At 41.2% G+C, this 16,697-nt stretch overlaps 1 protein-coding gene across 4 annotated transcripts in view; it reads left to right on the top strand.

Annotated features, from left to right (window-relative positions):
• Window positions 1-16,697, top strand: part of cadps2 (Ca++-dependent secretion activator 2) — a 132,011-nt gene that overhangs the window by 14,237 nt on the left and 101,077 nt on the right. For all 4 annotated transcript variants that reach the window (XM_058408476.1, XM_058408479.1, XM_058408477.1 and 1 more), the window contains exon 2: window positions 13,750-13,863. In XM_058408476.1, coding sequence (XP_058264459.1) covers window positions 13,750-13,863 — 114 coding nt within the window. The remainder of the gene's footprint in view (window positions 1-13,749; window positions 13,864-16,697) is intronic.

Here is a 16,697-nt window from a genome sequence, read left to right on the forward strand (position 1 = left end):
ACAATAAAATAACATGTTTTTATAAATTAGGCTTTTAAAATGTATTTATTTAAAAGCTTTCTCATGCCTATGAACAAATCTTTCCCAGTTCACATTGTGAACAAATGTATTGATATGCATCTACAAAGACAACCAGATGTAGCTTTATACACCGATCAGGCATAACATTATGACCACCTGCCTAATGTTGCGTTAGTCCCCCCTTTGATGCTCAAACAGCCCTGACCCGTCGAGGCATGGACTCCAATAGATCCCTGAAGGTGTGCTGTACTAGCTGGCACTAAGATGTATCTTGGCAGCAGATCCTTTAAGTCCTGTAAGTTGTGACAGGATACTTACAAGACTTAAAGGATACTTTTGATAGATACTGACCACTGCAGACCGGGAACACCCCACAAGAGCTGCAGTTTAGGAGATGCTCTGATCCAGTGGTCTAGCCATCACAATTTGGCCCTTCGTCAAACTCACTCAAATCCATACGCTTGTCCATTTTTCCTGCTTCTAACACATCACCTTTGAGGACAAAATGTTCACTTGCTGCCTAATATATCCCACCCACTAACAGGTGCCATGATGAGGAGATCATCAGTCTTATTCACTTCACCTCTCATTATTAATAATGTTATGCCTGATCAGTGTATCTTATATGATTGTACATAGGTGCAACAAAATACACAGTCATAACATATAGAGATGGTGCTCCAGTCTGAAGGATGAGGCATGACAGTCAGAGCGATCGCTTATACAGAGTGTCATTCTCAATTTCACACACAGGGATCTGCTATACTGCACGTTTGTTCAATCAATATTTCACACACACACACACACACACACACACACACAATGAGCCTCTCCAGTACACCTGTGGGTGGTTAGTGACTTCACACTGAAATTTCTTAATTGCCATTCCCATTTTCATTTTTCACATCTTAGACAAGATGTAAATTACTCATCCCCCTGATACCTATTTCGAAAGACATGTTAAAAGCAAAAGCAGCTAAACAACTTGCCTGCATGCTCGTTAGTAGGAGCTAGAGCAACTCTTAACACAAGGCTTGGAAATTCTGCAAAAAAAAAAAAAAATCAAGCAAATAAAAGTGAAGAAAAATTTAGTTACTGGTTTTAAAGCACAATAAGTTCCTTCTGGCCAGTTTATTGATCACACCCACAGTGGATATGAAATAGCCAAAGGACCCTTGTTAAAATTGATGTTTTTGTGCATTGTTAAAAAAAAATAAGAAGAAAGAAACGAATATAAATCATGTCACAAATAACATTTATTACGATAATATTACATTGATTGAATATTCATCTGTGGTTACATTTCAGCTCTCGGGTTAAAAAGGTGTCCTCCTTAAACCTAATCTTACAGGTACAACATTTTTCTAAAGAGCGCTCGATATTTTACACTTATAGTCTTCAGACTGTCTCTGTGTGGATCAGACTGTGCCTGATCCTCTCACTGCTCGCTGTTTCTTTTCTTTCTGAAATTAACTGCTCATCGTTTTCAGTCTTATAAAGAGCATTTTTGGCTTCATCACATTGGTGCTTTCCCCTGCAGGTTTATTATAATGTCACCTGCCCACATACATACATACACACACACACACACACACACAGATTCAACAAAATGTAGTGCTACATGCCCATTAAGCAACTTTATTTACACTATATTGCCAAAAGTTTTGGGACGTCTGCCTTTACATGCACATGAATGTAATATGGAGTTGTCCCGCCCTTTGCAGCTATAACAGCTTCAACTCTTCTGGGAAGGCTTTCCACAAGGTTTAGGAGTGTGTTTATGGGAATTTTTTGACCATTCCTCTAGAAGAGCATTTGTGAGGTCAGGCGCTGATGTTGGACGAGAAGGTCTGGCTCACAGTCTCCACTCTAATTCATCCCAAAGGTGTTCTATGGGGTTGAGGTCAGGACTCTGTGCAGGCCAGTCAAGTTCCTCCACACCAAACTCACTCATCCATGCCTTTATGGACCTCGCTTTGGTCACTGGTGTGCAGTCATGTTGGAACAGGAAGGGGTCATCCCCAAACTGTTCCCACAAAGTTGGGAGCATGAAATTGTCTAAAATGTCTTGGTATGAAGCTGAAGCATTAAGAGTTGCTTTCACTGGAACTAAGGGGCCGACCTGAATTCAATGATTTGAAAGGCTGTCACAAAACTTTTGGCAATCTAGTGTATACCTATCTTTTCAGGGTTGTCTAAATTGCCATTGTGTTTTTGGATTTGTTATTGTGTTTTGCACTTCTCATCCAGCATACCTAACCGTCCCTAAACAAACTAGCACGCTTGCCCAAAAAGTTAAAGCACTGGAAAAGGAGAGATGCGTTTTTCTTCTTGTTTCATTTCTATTAGCACATTAACTGACTTAATAATATTTCCATCGATCTCAACTTGGCACAAATGATGGATATTTTCCTGTTCAAAATGGCCAAATATATAGGCAGTGTTACAGATTTCAGAGTTAATTTCAAATGGGTCTGTATGTTGATGGAGGTGAAGTGATTAGACTTGATTAGAAATTAATCCTGGTCATCAATCAGCAAGGCCAAATGTCTAACAGTTTTCCTTCAATAGCTTCCTTCTCAGTTTGAAGTATGTTTTAAGGGTACTTGTGGTTTACAAATTAGTAACAACTTAGAAGGACTAGACTTGTTAGAAACGGAGATGCTGCTGGCATCTGCTTCGATTTTAAGATTTAGTTCCAGGTCGCTGTAGTGATACGTGGTGTTGATTAGCAGAGAACAGAACAGATGTTTGCATCAATGGAGTTTCACGTTCCATGTGCTTAAAGAAGGCAGAATCCTGCACAGCTGGAAACATGGTGTGGGCGCCAAGGCAGAGAGGAAGAGCGTACTTGTGTTTATCAGCAGAGAGCAGGCACAAGCTCCAGGCAAACAAGAGTCGTGACAGATCTCGGGGACAGTGGGCTGTTCCACCATCGCTCTTCCCACCAATCCTCTACTCTGCTCCACGGTTTGATTACCTCTGCACTCAGAAGAAGATTAAATTAGAGAAATAGAACAGAGAGCCAGATTGCAACATCCAGATACCAGAAGATACATTATAGACGCTGCAGATGTACATATACAGCAGGAATTGTTAAGCATTAGAGAGGTGAATGAGCTGGAAACTGTTTATGAACATAATTCACGATGAATTGGCATCTCTCAGTGTCCTTGAAAAGTCGGGTTCCCGAGTTCATCATTCGTTTGTGCTCTTTGCACCTTATGCGGGATCATTCGTTATGACGAATCATTCAGACTCCATTTATAAAAATCTAAGTTGATGTTTCAGCTGCTCCCTGTTTGGGGTCGCCACAGCAGATCCTTTGGTTTCATTTTGGCACAGGTTAGACGTCAGATATCCAACCCTCCCATTTAATCCAGGCTTGGGACTGGGCCTGTGAGTTAACTCTTCAGTGGCTGGGTTAGCGCACTGCCCTGGAATCGAACCCGGACCGCGGCAATGAGAGCACGGGATCCTGCCGCTGGACCACCAGGAGGCTACATTTATAAAAATCTAAGAAAAATAACTTATTTGTCTGATCTATGATTTTTAAACCATATTTAAGTGGCCTTTATTTGTCACATATACATTACTGCACAGTGAAATTCTTTCTTTGCATATCCCAACCTTAGAGGGTTGCAGTCAGAACGCAGGGTCAGCCATGATGCAGCACCCCTGGAGCAGGAGGGGTTGAGGGCCTTGCTCAAGAGCCCAATGGTGGCATCTTTAGCGGCACTGGGAATTAAACACCAGAGCTTTAACCACTTGCGCTAGCACCGCCGTTATGTTCCTTTTATTAGCTTATTCTACACAAGATGTGGCCTGGCTTGTAGTTCAGGACCATGTCATTTACTTACCCTGGGGCGAGATCTTATTTTATTCTCATGCTGTCAAAACGCATACTTGTGCAGGTCTATCAGACACAAACACACTAGGGGGAGATCCCCAAACCCGGAGCCATGTTGTAACAGTCGAAAAGGGCTTTTAATTCCATGAGTACTCCATACAGCTGCCTCTCATTTTAACACATGCAGAGTGAAACAGATGATGCACCAGAGAGCACCACAGGCTGTGTTATACAGAGCAGCTAAACACTCAGCTGCCATTAACATCTGTTGAATGCACAAACAAAGTCGTGATCAATGAGCTTACTTGTTTTGTGTGCATTTGTGCTGTGAATATCACCAGAATTCACAGCTCTCTACAGATTCTACAGCTTCTGAGAGGAAATGTATGGAATAATAGAAGAAAGATCGGGGGATTATACAGAACTGTTATAGAATATCAGCGTGACAAGTTCCTGTTTATCATTTATGTTTCTCTCACACTCTCTCTCTCTCTCTCTCTCTCTCTCTCCCTCCCTCCCTCTCCCTAGCTAGGGCTTCCCAACAGAACAGCGTTTGCCTTATCATCCAGTGATTCTGTCAGAGCTGTGCGGTTATCCAAAAATAGTACATGCCTTCTTACCAGTCAGATCTGAGAGTTCAGACTGCCCTCTGTGCCCTTTCAAATGAGCCAGCCATCAGATTCATGGACATGACGTGGGCCATGACATGTGGGTCCTTATTTATTTATTTATTTACTTATTTATTTAAAACAGGTGCTTTTCTCTTATTTTGAACTAGCCCAGTATTTTTTTTTTCCTTTTCATTTTTCATTTAGTGTATACACTTCATTTTGACAAAACTGAAAGTTGACAATTAATTACAAAACAATTGGTCATCAGGTATAGCATTATGACCACCTTCCTAATATTGTGTTGGTCCCCTTTTTGCTGCCACAACAGCCCTGACCCGTCCTGCACTGTGTATTCTGACCCCTTTCTATTAGAACCAGCATTAAATTCTTCAGCAATTTGAGCAACAGTAGCTCGTCTGTTGGATCGGATCACATGGGCCAGCCTTCTCTCCCCACGTGCCTCAATGAGCCTTGGACCTCTTTTGATAGATACTGACCACTGCAGACCGGGAACACCCCACAAGAGCTGCAGTTTTGGAGATGCTCTGATCCAGTGGTCTAGCCATCACAATTCGGCTGTTGTCAAACTCATTCAAATCCTTACACTTGTCCATTTTTCCTGCTTCTAACACATCAACTTTGAGGACAAAATGTTGACTTGCTGCCTAATATATCCCACCCACTAACAGGTGCCATGATGAGGAGACCATCAGTCTTATTCACTTCCTCTCAGTGCTCATAATGTTATGCCTGATCGGTGTATGTTTATATGCTTATATGTATGTTTATATTTATATTTTAAGTGCTTATTTATAGAGGACCCATTGCAAATCACATTTTAAATTTTATTTTAAATACTCACAGGACTATATGATAGAAATCGAAAGAGTCTATACAAACTATGGCAGTCTTTTAGAGAAGTCGGAGACGAATTTTTTACTTTTTCTAACATATGCAATAGAAATTGAGTGAGGTTTGCTTTCTATTTCACTGTCATCATACTGCCAGGGTCTTTTTCTTCTATCTCAGCAGACTGATGAGACACTTTCTCTGGTGTGATAAAACCCCCAGGGTCCAATTGGTTAAATTGGTTCTGGACTATGATCAGCGAGGATTGAATTTCCCTCATTTTGAACTGTGTTATATTTCAGCCCAATTCACTGGTGTATATAAAATCAAGAGCAGCAGAAAAATATCCTGATTATTCAGTTTGTTCGGTTTTGGGAGTAAATTGCACCGTTTATTCAGACTGAAGTGTAAAGGAATTAGCCAATTTTGAAAAGAGGTATTTTATGCCATTTGAGCAGCTTACATCTAATTATGCAATAAAGGCTCTTTTTTATTTTTTAGTTATTTGCAGGTACAAGATTTCCAGAGAGTCAGTCTCAAAACCCAGTGGACTCTACCCTGTATCACCAGTCTGGGGCTCTGTCTTTCCGAAAGGCAACTGTATAAAACTTTCACAAGGACGTATAGGGGTTCGAGAATGAAACTGAAACACCGGGTTTTAGTCCACAGTATAGTCACAGTATTAGTATAGTGTAGAACCTATTTTTGTGGCCAGTATAGTGTCATTGACTGTACAAGCCATGGGAGATGTTCAGCTTCACTTTTTAATGTTCACCAAACCACTAGGTCACCATCCTCCTGATACTCGACACCTCCTTTAGGATGCAGTGTTTGAACCCCTGGGTGCACATGGTCCTCCAGAATGATTAGGTAGTCTTTTGTAGTGATGTGTCCATCTAGCACAAGTAGAGGACCTACATTTACATTTCTGGCACTTATTTTATACCAACTGAGCAATTGAGGGTTAAGAGCCTTGCTCAGGGGCCCAGCAGTGGCAGCTTGGTGGACCTGGGTTTGGCTTGGTGAAGTGAATAACACTGATGATCTCCTCATCATGGCACCTGTTTGACGAAAGGCCAAATTGTGATGGCCTGACCACTGGATCGGAGCATCTCCAAAACTGCAGCTCTTGTGGGGTGTTCCCGATCTGCAGTGGTCAGTATCTATCAAAAGTGGTCCAAGGAAGGAACAATGGCGAACCAGTGACAGGGTCATGGGCGGCCAAGGCTCAGTGATGCACGTGGGGAGTGAAGGCTGGCCCGTGTGATCCGATCCAACAGACGAGCTACTGTTGCTCAAATTGCTGAAAGGTGTCAGAATACACAGTGCATGATGGGTCAGGGCTGTTTTGGCAGTAATAGGAGAACCAACACAATATTAGGCAGGTGGTCATAATGTTATGCCTGATCGGTGTAGTTGTAGTGCAACAGAAGAAACCTTTAGACTTCCTGTGCGATAAAGTATGTGGATATGTGACTTTATACCTGTAGAAAAGATTATACGAGCTCAGGATCGGGCAACCATTTACTAATTATATTAAATGCAGTTCTTATCGTACAACATCTACGAGGGTGATGGCTAACACGTGCGTCTATAGGGGTGATGTCTAACATGTGCGTCCTCTGAAACGAGTGAAGCCAAACAACCGAATTGTTGCTCATGCTGCATTACAAGGCAGCGTAACCCACTCGAAGAAAAGCGCCATCTGCGTTCTTCTGCATATATGAGCTCTCAGATGCTTCTGATGATCTCATTTTGCTGTGATTGACAGGAGAGTAGGGCTAGCTTTGCTCTCCTGAGCTCCTGGTCACAGATGGCTGTGGCATCATCGGGATTCAACCTCACAACCACCAGACCTGTCTTAAACGAATTACTGTCGTGGTCTGATGGAGGGATTAAAATGAAACCATAACCTGGACTTTTATGGATATTTTCTTCCTTGCATATAAATACAGTGGAACTTCGGTATACGAACGCCTCTCACACAGGTTTTTAATTTTAATAATATCCGAGCTATCCACAGTCAGCCCATCATGTTCGATGCTCGAAGGTCAAGTAGACTTTTCTATTTATTTATTTTTATTTTATTTTCCTTTATTTATTATTATTATTATTATTATTATTTTTAATTTGCTAGTAATATTATCCGTGCCTCCTTGCTCATCATGTAACATAATTTTCCTTCTTATGCTTTTATTCTTATTTATATTCTTTTAATTTCTTCTAAGTCACTGCCATCTAGACCAAACTCCCAGAACACAATACGAGGAAAGGGCCGAGCATGCTTTAAATATCGGTCAGTTTCCTTCCTTCCTCAGGATGCCAACAGACAGTCCCACAGTGTTGCGTAATGATGAGCTGTGGAAAAAGTTCCTGATTGTGATATTTGATCGCTCCTGTCCAGAAAGACTCAAAAAAGCCATAATGTATAGCAAGTTTTCTCTTTGTCCATGCTGTCTGCTGTAACGGCCGCACATTCCTTACATTTTCCTCCCCTTCGGTTGTCATGCTGATGTAAGAGTATAAAGTGCAGCAGTAATTGGTCTGTTTTGTGGAATGTTTACACACTTCTGTTTGCTGTATGAGGGTGTGTGTGTGTGTTTGATTACTGGGCTGAACATGTGCAGTAACAGCTCTCTCTTTAGTGTATTGTTGGACTGCTCATAAGACTCGCTGTAAGGAATAGATCTGAGGCTACTCCAATTTTTCTTCTGCAGCCAGACACGCATTTAATTGTAAAATAAATTGCAGCGGCCCGTCTTTGTAAAGATATAGTCCATGGAAACGTATTGTATTTTGTCTGTTTATGTAGAGCCATTCAGCTTTATATTCCTGAATGTTCTATTGATGGAACACATCAGCACCAAGGTGGCTTGATTTATTGATATACTTGTGTAATGTCAATGTCAGTTACAGCTGTGAACTCCTCTTCTCATCATGGCCAGAATACATTTCCCAACACTCAACCATTTCCTGATCCCAACAGCACACACTGCTATGAATAACATGGGTAGTTTATGACATCAAGCCTTTGCTCTCTTATTTGCATTCTGGTTTTTGGCTCTTGTTTCTTTGTAATTGGTTTGGCCAAGATCATCAGGATCATGCCTGTTTTTTATGTCTATGCCTCAGCTTTTCGATCTCGATTCTACCTGTTGTAGTAAAGTTCACTATCGAACTAATTCCGAGTTGATTATTTTGGATGAAACCCTATTCAACTCCAATGGCCTATTAAACCGGCTAATGACTACACAAATAAATTATTATAAACATATGAATAACGATAATGCAGGGTTGATATACACCAATCAGGCATAACATTATGACCACCTGCCTAATATTGTGTCGGTTCACATTTTGACGCCGAAACAGCCCTGATCTGTCAAGCCATAGACTCCACTAGATCCCTGTAGGTGTGCTGTGGAATCTGGCACCAAGATGTTAGCCTTTGAGTCCTCTAAGTTGCAGAACTTAAAGGATACTTTTGGTAGATACTGACCACTGCAGACCGGGAACACCCCACAAGAGCTGCAGTTTTGGAGATGCTCTGGTCCAGTGGTCTAGCCATCACAATCTGTCCCTTTGTCAAACTCGCTCAAATCCTTACGCTTGTCCATTTTTCCTGCTTCTAACACATCAACTTTGAGGACAAAATGTTCACTTGCTGCCTAATATATCCCACCCACTAACAGGTGCCATGAGGAGATCATCAGTACTAATGTGGTCATAATGTTATGCCTGATCGGTGTATTCACCATTATAACTAACTTTTACACAAAATTCATCATTCTTAAATTGGCAATGAGGGGAGTGAATTATGAATGCATTTCTGCTGTGGAAGATGTTAATTTCTGTTCATTTTTACAGAAGCTCCTGTGGTTACTATTTATAATCTTTTGACACCCCTAATTTGCAATCATTTAACGAGTGGAAAGAGTGATGTTCGCTCATCCGGAATGTTAGCGCTTCAATGAGACTTTTGTACTTTCATGCTGATAAAGCACAGTTATGGCATCCTTAATGTGCTATAGACGGCTGACTTGCCATGCTGTAGCTGAGGTTGCCATAACAATAAACCATCATCAATGGTAGAGGAGTGAAAAAGAGGAAAAGAGGAAAAGCGCTCAGTTAAAGCACATTTCATTGATGCACTCGTTATTGGCAGTGGATCATAATTATAATAATGTCTTAAACGAATTATTGTTGTGGTCAGATGGGTGGATTATAATGAAACCATAACCCATGTCCTGGACTTTTATGGACATTTCCTTTCTTGCATATAAATACGATGGAACCTCGGCATACGAATGCCCTCCCTTATGAACTTTCGCCTTTTTTGCACCGGCATATGAACTATTTTCTTCATACGAACAAACCGAACCGTCTGCCAGCTACATTTACAAAGCGAGTGTCAGTGTCCAGTGAAGGGAACGCAGCAGTGTGGTGGTGTGGGAGAACTTGGGCAGGTTGAAAACAAGTCACTCAGCTGCATTTTGGATCATTTGCAGTGGACAAATTGAGCATTCAGAGGTAGACCTGCCAGGAGAGAGCTGCAGATTGGTGGTGTGTTCTATTTTTAGCACGAGCTTGGTGGTACGACTTCCTGTGAGGAGCCTTTACATGGAATGCTTGGCTTGGGTCATTCCTTACAGTTTACATACGCTCCGTATTGGTCATATTTTTGGGAACGGATTATTTGCATTTACATTGTTTCTTATGAGACTATGCCGAGGTTCCAGTGTACTATGTTGCTGTGAATCTTGCTGTGTGAAGCACATCACCGTGTGGTTGCACATTTGTCTGTCCTTGTGTGGACTATGATATGTGTTTCTGAGGTGCAGAACGATGACTGGAGGCCGGAGTAGCATTAGCTTCCAATGCATTTGAACGTAAAGTTTACCTGCAGCACCTTGGGACCAGTTTATTAGGGACATCTAATATATCTTACATGGCCGCATGTACCTTGGATGCTTTTTGTTGTGTTTTGTTCTGAAATAGTGTTATTTCATAGATAAATATCCTTTCAGCACAACATGTGCTTCTGTCTGATTTGTTTAAAAAACAGCCTCGTGCTAATTCACACCTGGTTTTAAAAAGCAGGCAAACTTGGCAGATTTTAGTATATTAAATGGAAATGTAATCAGTCACACTCTAGCGACTTTGCACGTTTTCCGTGATGAATACACGTGATAGATAGATGCGAACGTCGCCGTGAACATGACGCACGATCTGTACGTATCTACTCACAAAAACGGTTTACAGATGGAACGAGACTCGAAAGCTTCTCATTTTGGATTGATCGGTTGCTTAGTTATTAGAAAGAAGCTTTTTGTTTACAACAGACGTCATACAGCTTGATGAATATATAGTAGAAATTTGAAGGCAGCAGATTATGGAAGCCCGTTCCTGCCACTTAATAATAATAATAATAATAAAAAAGGATTCTGACTTTTTTTCTCAGAATTGCATGATATAAACTCGCAATTCTGACTTTTATCTCAGAATTGCATGATATAAACTCGCAATTCTGACTTTTTATCTCAGAATTGCATGATATAAACTCGCAATTCTGACTTTTTATCTCAGAATTGCGTGATATAAACTCGCAATTCTGACTTTTTATCTCAGAATTGCGTGATATAAACTCGCAATTCTGACTTTTTATCTCAGAATTGCATGATATAAACTCGCAATTGACTTTTTATCTCAGAATTGCTGGCTCTACTTGTGCTAAAAAGTGTCAATATGCTTACTATAATTGTGAAAAATATAAATAACATTAAGATTCCTCAATTTCTACTTTTGAGTTTATTGACAGGTTGGAAGTGACCCTATTAAGCCCAAATATGCTTTCTATGTTGTCTTACAGATCTCTGAATAAGTTCTTAGTACACTGCATGTTAAAGGGGTCATTAAATGCATTTTATATCCTTACATTATGGCCTCCAATCAAAAAGTGTCCCCTTTGTTTTTATACCGATTAAATGTTTTACCTGTAGTACAGAGTCATTAACAGTTGCATACATAAAAAGAGCCGCTTCATCGCAGACAAATAATAGCAGACATTTGAAAGTGTTCCTCCCTACAAAGTAGAATTGTATATTAACTGATTAGATCAATATTTTATTCACAAATCTGGCATCGCATTATTATTCCGAAAGGTAGCAGTAAAAAAAAAAGAAAATATGACATGACTGATGAAATATTATCAGGGGAAATTATTCTCCAGTCAGTATACTGTAATATCAAAATATCAATAACAAAATTCTTATTTCAAACTGAGATGGGAACTGTGCAACTCGCATTTCTGAGAAAAAAAAGTCAGAATTGCGAGTTTGTCACGCGATTCTGAGGCATAAAGTCAGAATTGCGAGTTTATGTCACGCAATTCTGAGACATAAAGTCAGAATCGTGAGATAAAAAGTCGCAAGAACCTTTTTTTATTTTTTATTAAGTGGCGGAAACAGGCTTCCATAGCAGATAGACGTTTGTATGGGTGATTTTCATAATGAACATCTTTCTTTAAATAGATGTTGAAGGTGAAAACCTTAAGAGTCAGAGCTGTGTGTGTGCGTGTGTGTGTGAGAGAGAGAGAGAGAGCAACAGCACTGAAGTGAATGGCAAGCTTGTAGGGATGAAATGATGCACTATGTATAGCTGCTGATCTCTTTGCCCAGTGCTTGATTGCACCTCTTAATGACTGTCGCTGTCTGTAGTCCACATTAGTGCTGCTCCAACAGACTCTTTCACATCCTCTCTCTGGGATAAACAAGACAGGGGAGGAAGAATTATAAATGTTGACTATACTTAGACACTGATCAGGCATAACATTATGACCACATGCCTAATATTGTTTTGGTCTCCCCTTTGCTGCCCAAACAGCCCTGACCCATCCTGCACTGTGTATTCTGACACCTTTCTATCAGAACCATCATTAACTTCTTCAGCAATTCTCGTCTGTTGGATCGGATCACACGGGTCAGCCTTCACTCCCCACATGCATCAGTGAGCCTTGGCCGTCCATGACCCTGTCGCCTGTTCACCACTGTTCCTTCCTTGGTAGATACTGACCACTGCAGACCAGGAACACCCCACAAGAGCTGCAGTTTTGGAGATGCTCTGATCCAGTGGTCTAGCCATCACAATTTGCCCTTCGTCAAACTCGCTCAAATCCTTACGCTTGTCCATTTTTCCTGCTTCTAACACATCAACTTTGAGGACAAAATGTTCACTTGCTGCCTAATATATCCCACCCACTAACAGGTGCCATGATGAGGAGATCATCAGTCTTATTCACTTCACCTGTCACTGCTCACAATGTTTTACCTGATCGGTGTAAAAACGATCCGGTAAGGAGCTGAGACTAAACTTCATAGTATATCACTTCATGCTTCCCCCAGTGCATTACAGTCTGTTTTAAGTCTGAGAGCAGAAATATATGCTCTTAGCAAAAATCAGATCTTCAGTTTTAGATCAAGCGCTTAAACTTAGACGCAGGTGACTGATAAAGTTAAAGGAGCAGCTCTTGTTATACATCAAGGATGAATTATTGCTGAAGTGTTTATTGTTTGAAGCACCTTTTTTGTACTTTCTTTCCCATAGGCTTTAGCTTCACACTGATCTGCAGAGCTCCTGCAAGCATCATCAAAGCTGCTATCATCTCTTCCACTGTTTCTCGTTACTATTAAGAACGGATTTTTGTCTTCTGCAAGGAATGTGGGCTCTAATCTTTATACCAGAAATATTACACCGATCAGGCATAACATTATGACCACCTGTCTAATATTGTGTCGGTCCCTCTTTTTGCTGCCAAAACAGCCCTGACCCGTCGAGGCATGGACTCCACTAGATCTCTGAAGGTGTGCTGTGGTATCTGGTAGCACATTCTTTAAGGGCTCCACCTTGCAACTTACAGGACTTAAAGGATACTTTTGATAGATACTGACCACTGCAGACCGGGAACACCCCACAAGAGCTGCAGTTTTGGAGATGCTCTGATCCAGTGGTCTAGCCATCACAATTTGGCCCTTCGTCAAACTCACTCAAATCCATTTTTCCACCTTCCAACACATCAACTTTGAGGACAAAATGTTCATTTGCTGCCTAATATATCCCACCCACTAACATGTGCCATGATGAGGAGATCATTAGTGTCATTGGTCATAATGTTATGCCTGATCGGTGTATGTCCAAACACCTCAGTTTGCCATCATCGTCTCAGTCTTGAAGGTTGAGTTTCGAATGATTTTGTATACATTAGCATTAATCAAGCTCACTTTTGTCAAGAGCAGTTAATAATATGTTCATAAATCATTCATTAGGCATTGAGCATCAGGGATTAACCCAATAGGATTTTATTGCTGTTATGAAACGAATTGTCACATGCCTTTCTTTTTCTTTTTTCCCTTTTTCTCTCAGCTCAACAAACAGCAGCTGCAGGCAGTGAAGGAGAGATTTCAGGCCTTCCTGAAAGGAGAGACGCAGATTGTAGCTGACGAGGCTTTCTGCAACGCCGTGCGCAGTTACTACGAGGCAAGACTTTTCATATTGTTCAACACTCCGCTTCAGTAAAACACTATTTAATGGATCCGCATGCATTTTCAAGCTGGCTGTAACTGTAAAGCGTGCACATTAAATATTTTCCCTATTTAATATTCATTCGTTATAGGATATTATATCATTTCGTTTGGTATATGTATTTTTTTTTTTAGCGCTGGCCATTTTCATGATATAACATTCCATTACTTAATGTGTTTTTGTCATTATATGAGTTTAATTTGATCAGTAGCACATGCAGGCCAGTCAGAGGATATATAAAGCAATATGGTAAATAGATATGTACAACATGTTTCTGTTCTAGCCCTCTAGGAAGATTAGGTTCGGTTTGCTAATCTTATAAGGCAGATGATAATTGCAGACAGGATGACTTTAAGTTCTGTTGCATTATATATACAGAAATACTGTAACAGAGGGGAATTACCACTGGAGCTGCCTTCATCGGAAATCAGCACATGATGTGGTGGAAATTCAGCCTGGTTAAATATGATTGGCAGTCATAATGACGTGTGGCACACTTTGGGGTGACATGGTGTGGGTAGCAGTCTGAGTGAAAGTGATGAATGCTTCCTGTTCTTTTCTTCACGGAGTCCACGGTAAGGGCAAGCAGCATGAGTATTGTGTCCTGACCGGTCTACTTTCTGGAAATAAGAGGAGACAAAACTGTGACACTTGACAGAGGCTGTTATAGAAGTTTACACTTCTGTATTAAAAAGGCTGCCCTCAGAAGGCCGAACCTCTGTGTGTATCTATGTGCCAAGGACAAGGAAATTTAATGAAACAGTCCTGAGGTTGCTTGCTCAGGAAATCTGATAAGCCATAACATTATGACCACTTGCCTAATATTGTGTTGGTCCCCCTTTTTGCTGCCAAAACAGCTCCGATTCATCAAGCCATGGACTCCATTAGATCCCTGAAGGTGTGCTGTGGTATCTGGCACTGTGATGTTAGCAGCAGATCCTTTAAGTCCTGTAAGTTGCGAGGTGGGGCCTCCATAAGACTTAAAGGATACTGTTGATAGATACTGACCACTGCAGACAGTTTTGGAGATGCTCTGATCCAGTGGTCTAGCCATCACAATTTGGCCCTTCGTCAAACTCACTCAAATCCTTACGCTTCTCCATTTTTCCTGCTTCTAACACATCAACATTGAGGACAAAATGTTCACTTGCTGCCTAATATATCCCACCCACTAACAGGGGCCATGATGAGGAGATCATCAGTCTTATTCACCTCACCTCTCACGGCTTATAATGTTATGCCTGATTGGTGTAGGTTATGCATTATGCATGAAAAGGGAGAGACTTTAAGAACTGGGGTTCTCTTAAATCTAGAATTGAAAAAAAAGCTGCCATAGCATTCGAAGAAGGTTTGAAACTTTTGTTTTGTTTTGTTATGGCCAAAGGTTTGTGGACACCTGACCAACACATCTGTATGTCCCAAAACTGCTGTGGACGGTCCATCGGGTTTCATGGTTCTGAAATTTGTGCTCTTCTATCCATAGCTTCTTTGGCTTGAAGCTGCCTTGAGTGGAACTGGCAGTGTGGAGTGTGATAACCATATCTTTCTATGAACATTTGCGCATTAAATCAATTTGGCTGAGAGTTTCAGTAAATCGTTTTGCTCCTTATCCTCGGCTAGATGTCACTCTGCTAGGAGCAAGATGGCATGAGTGACTGCAGACTGACCAAAACTTATTTTTAAGATGTTGCCAAAGCCAGAGTTGAGCATAATGGATCAACTCCTAGATCATTATCAGCTTGGACTGGACCCAGCTGTAGACATCACATGCTTCTCAAATGAAGATGACAAGTAAATGGGATATAAGCAGAACTCTGGTTTCAGCTGAGCCATGTCTGCTGTCTGATCATTAATTCGCCAAGACAATAACTGTTTCCTTAGTTTTTATGCTTGATACCTCACAGGGGAATGTGTGCCTAGCGAGGTGTTTAGTTTGTATGACTAGAATCTGACTTGACTCCATACCAGGGTTTGAATTTGCCAGATGAGTGTTCCTGTGTCTACATCAACATTGCTTGGCCAGGGATGTTTGAGTCACTGTATTTTTTGCATGTTGCCAAGGCAGTAAGCACATAGCTGGCACCACGTTTTTGGCTTCCAGAAGCTTCAGACACCAGCTGCACAAGCACGAGGCTTGCAGCATGGCTAATCATTTTGTATACGGCGAAGGAAATGTAGGAAAACTGCCCCAAAGTGAAGAGCATGTGTGGTCTGTTGTGTGGAGCACCAGCTCACCCCCCAGGACTGCTTATTATTGGAAACTTATTTAACAGCCAACAGCGAAGAACAAGAAACACATCCAACCACACTGATCAAATAGAGACCACATACTACTTAACAATACACCGATCAGGCATAACATTCTAAGCAGTGACCGGTGAAGTGAATAAGACTGATGATCTCCTCATCATGGCTCCTGTTAGTGGGTGGGATATATTAGGCAGCAAGTGAACATTTTGTCCTCAAAGTTGATGTGTTAGAAGCAGGAAAAATGGACAAATGTAAGGATTTGAGTGAGTTTGATGAAGGGCCAAATTGTGATGGCTAGACCACTGGATCAGAGCATCTCCAAAACTGCAGCTCTTGTGGGGTGTTCCCGGTCTGCAGTGGTCAGTATCTATCAAAAGTGGTCCAAGGAAGGAACAGTGGTGAACTGGAGACAGGATCATGGGTGGCCAAAGCTCACTGATGCACGTGGGGAGAGAAGGCTGGCCGTGTGATCCGATCCAACAGACAAGCTACTGTTGCTCAAATTGCTGAAGAACTTAATGCTGGTTCTGATAGAAAGG

This window comes from Hemibagrus wyckioides, linkage group LG14 (genome assembly GCF_019097595.1).
Source record: "Hemibagrus wyckioides isolate EC202008001 linkage group LG14, SWU_Hwy_1.0, whole genome shotgun sequence".
NCBI classification, from domain to species: Eukaryota; Metazoa; Chordata; class Actinopteri; order Siluriformes; family Bagridae; genus Hemibagrus; species Hemibagrus wyckioides.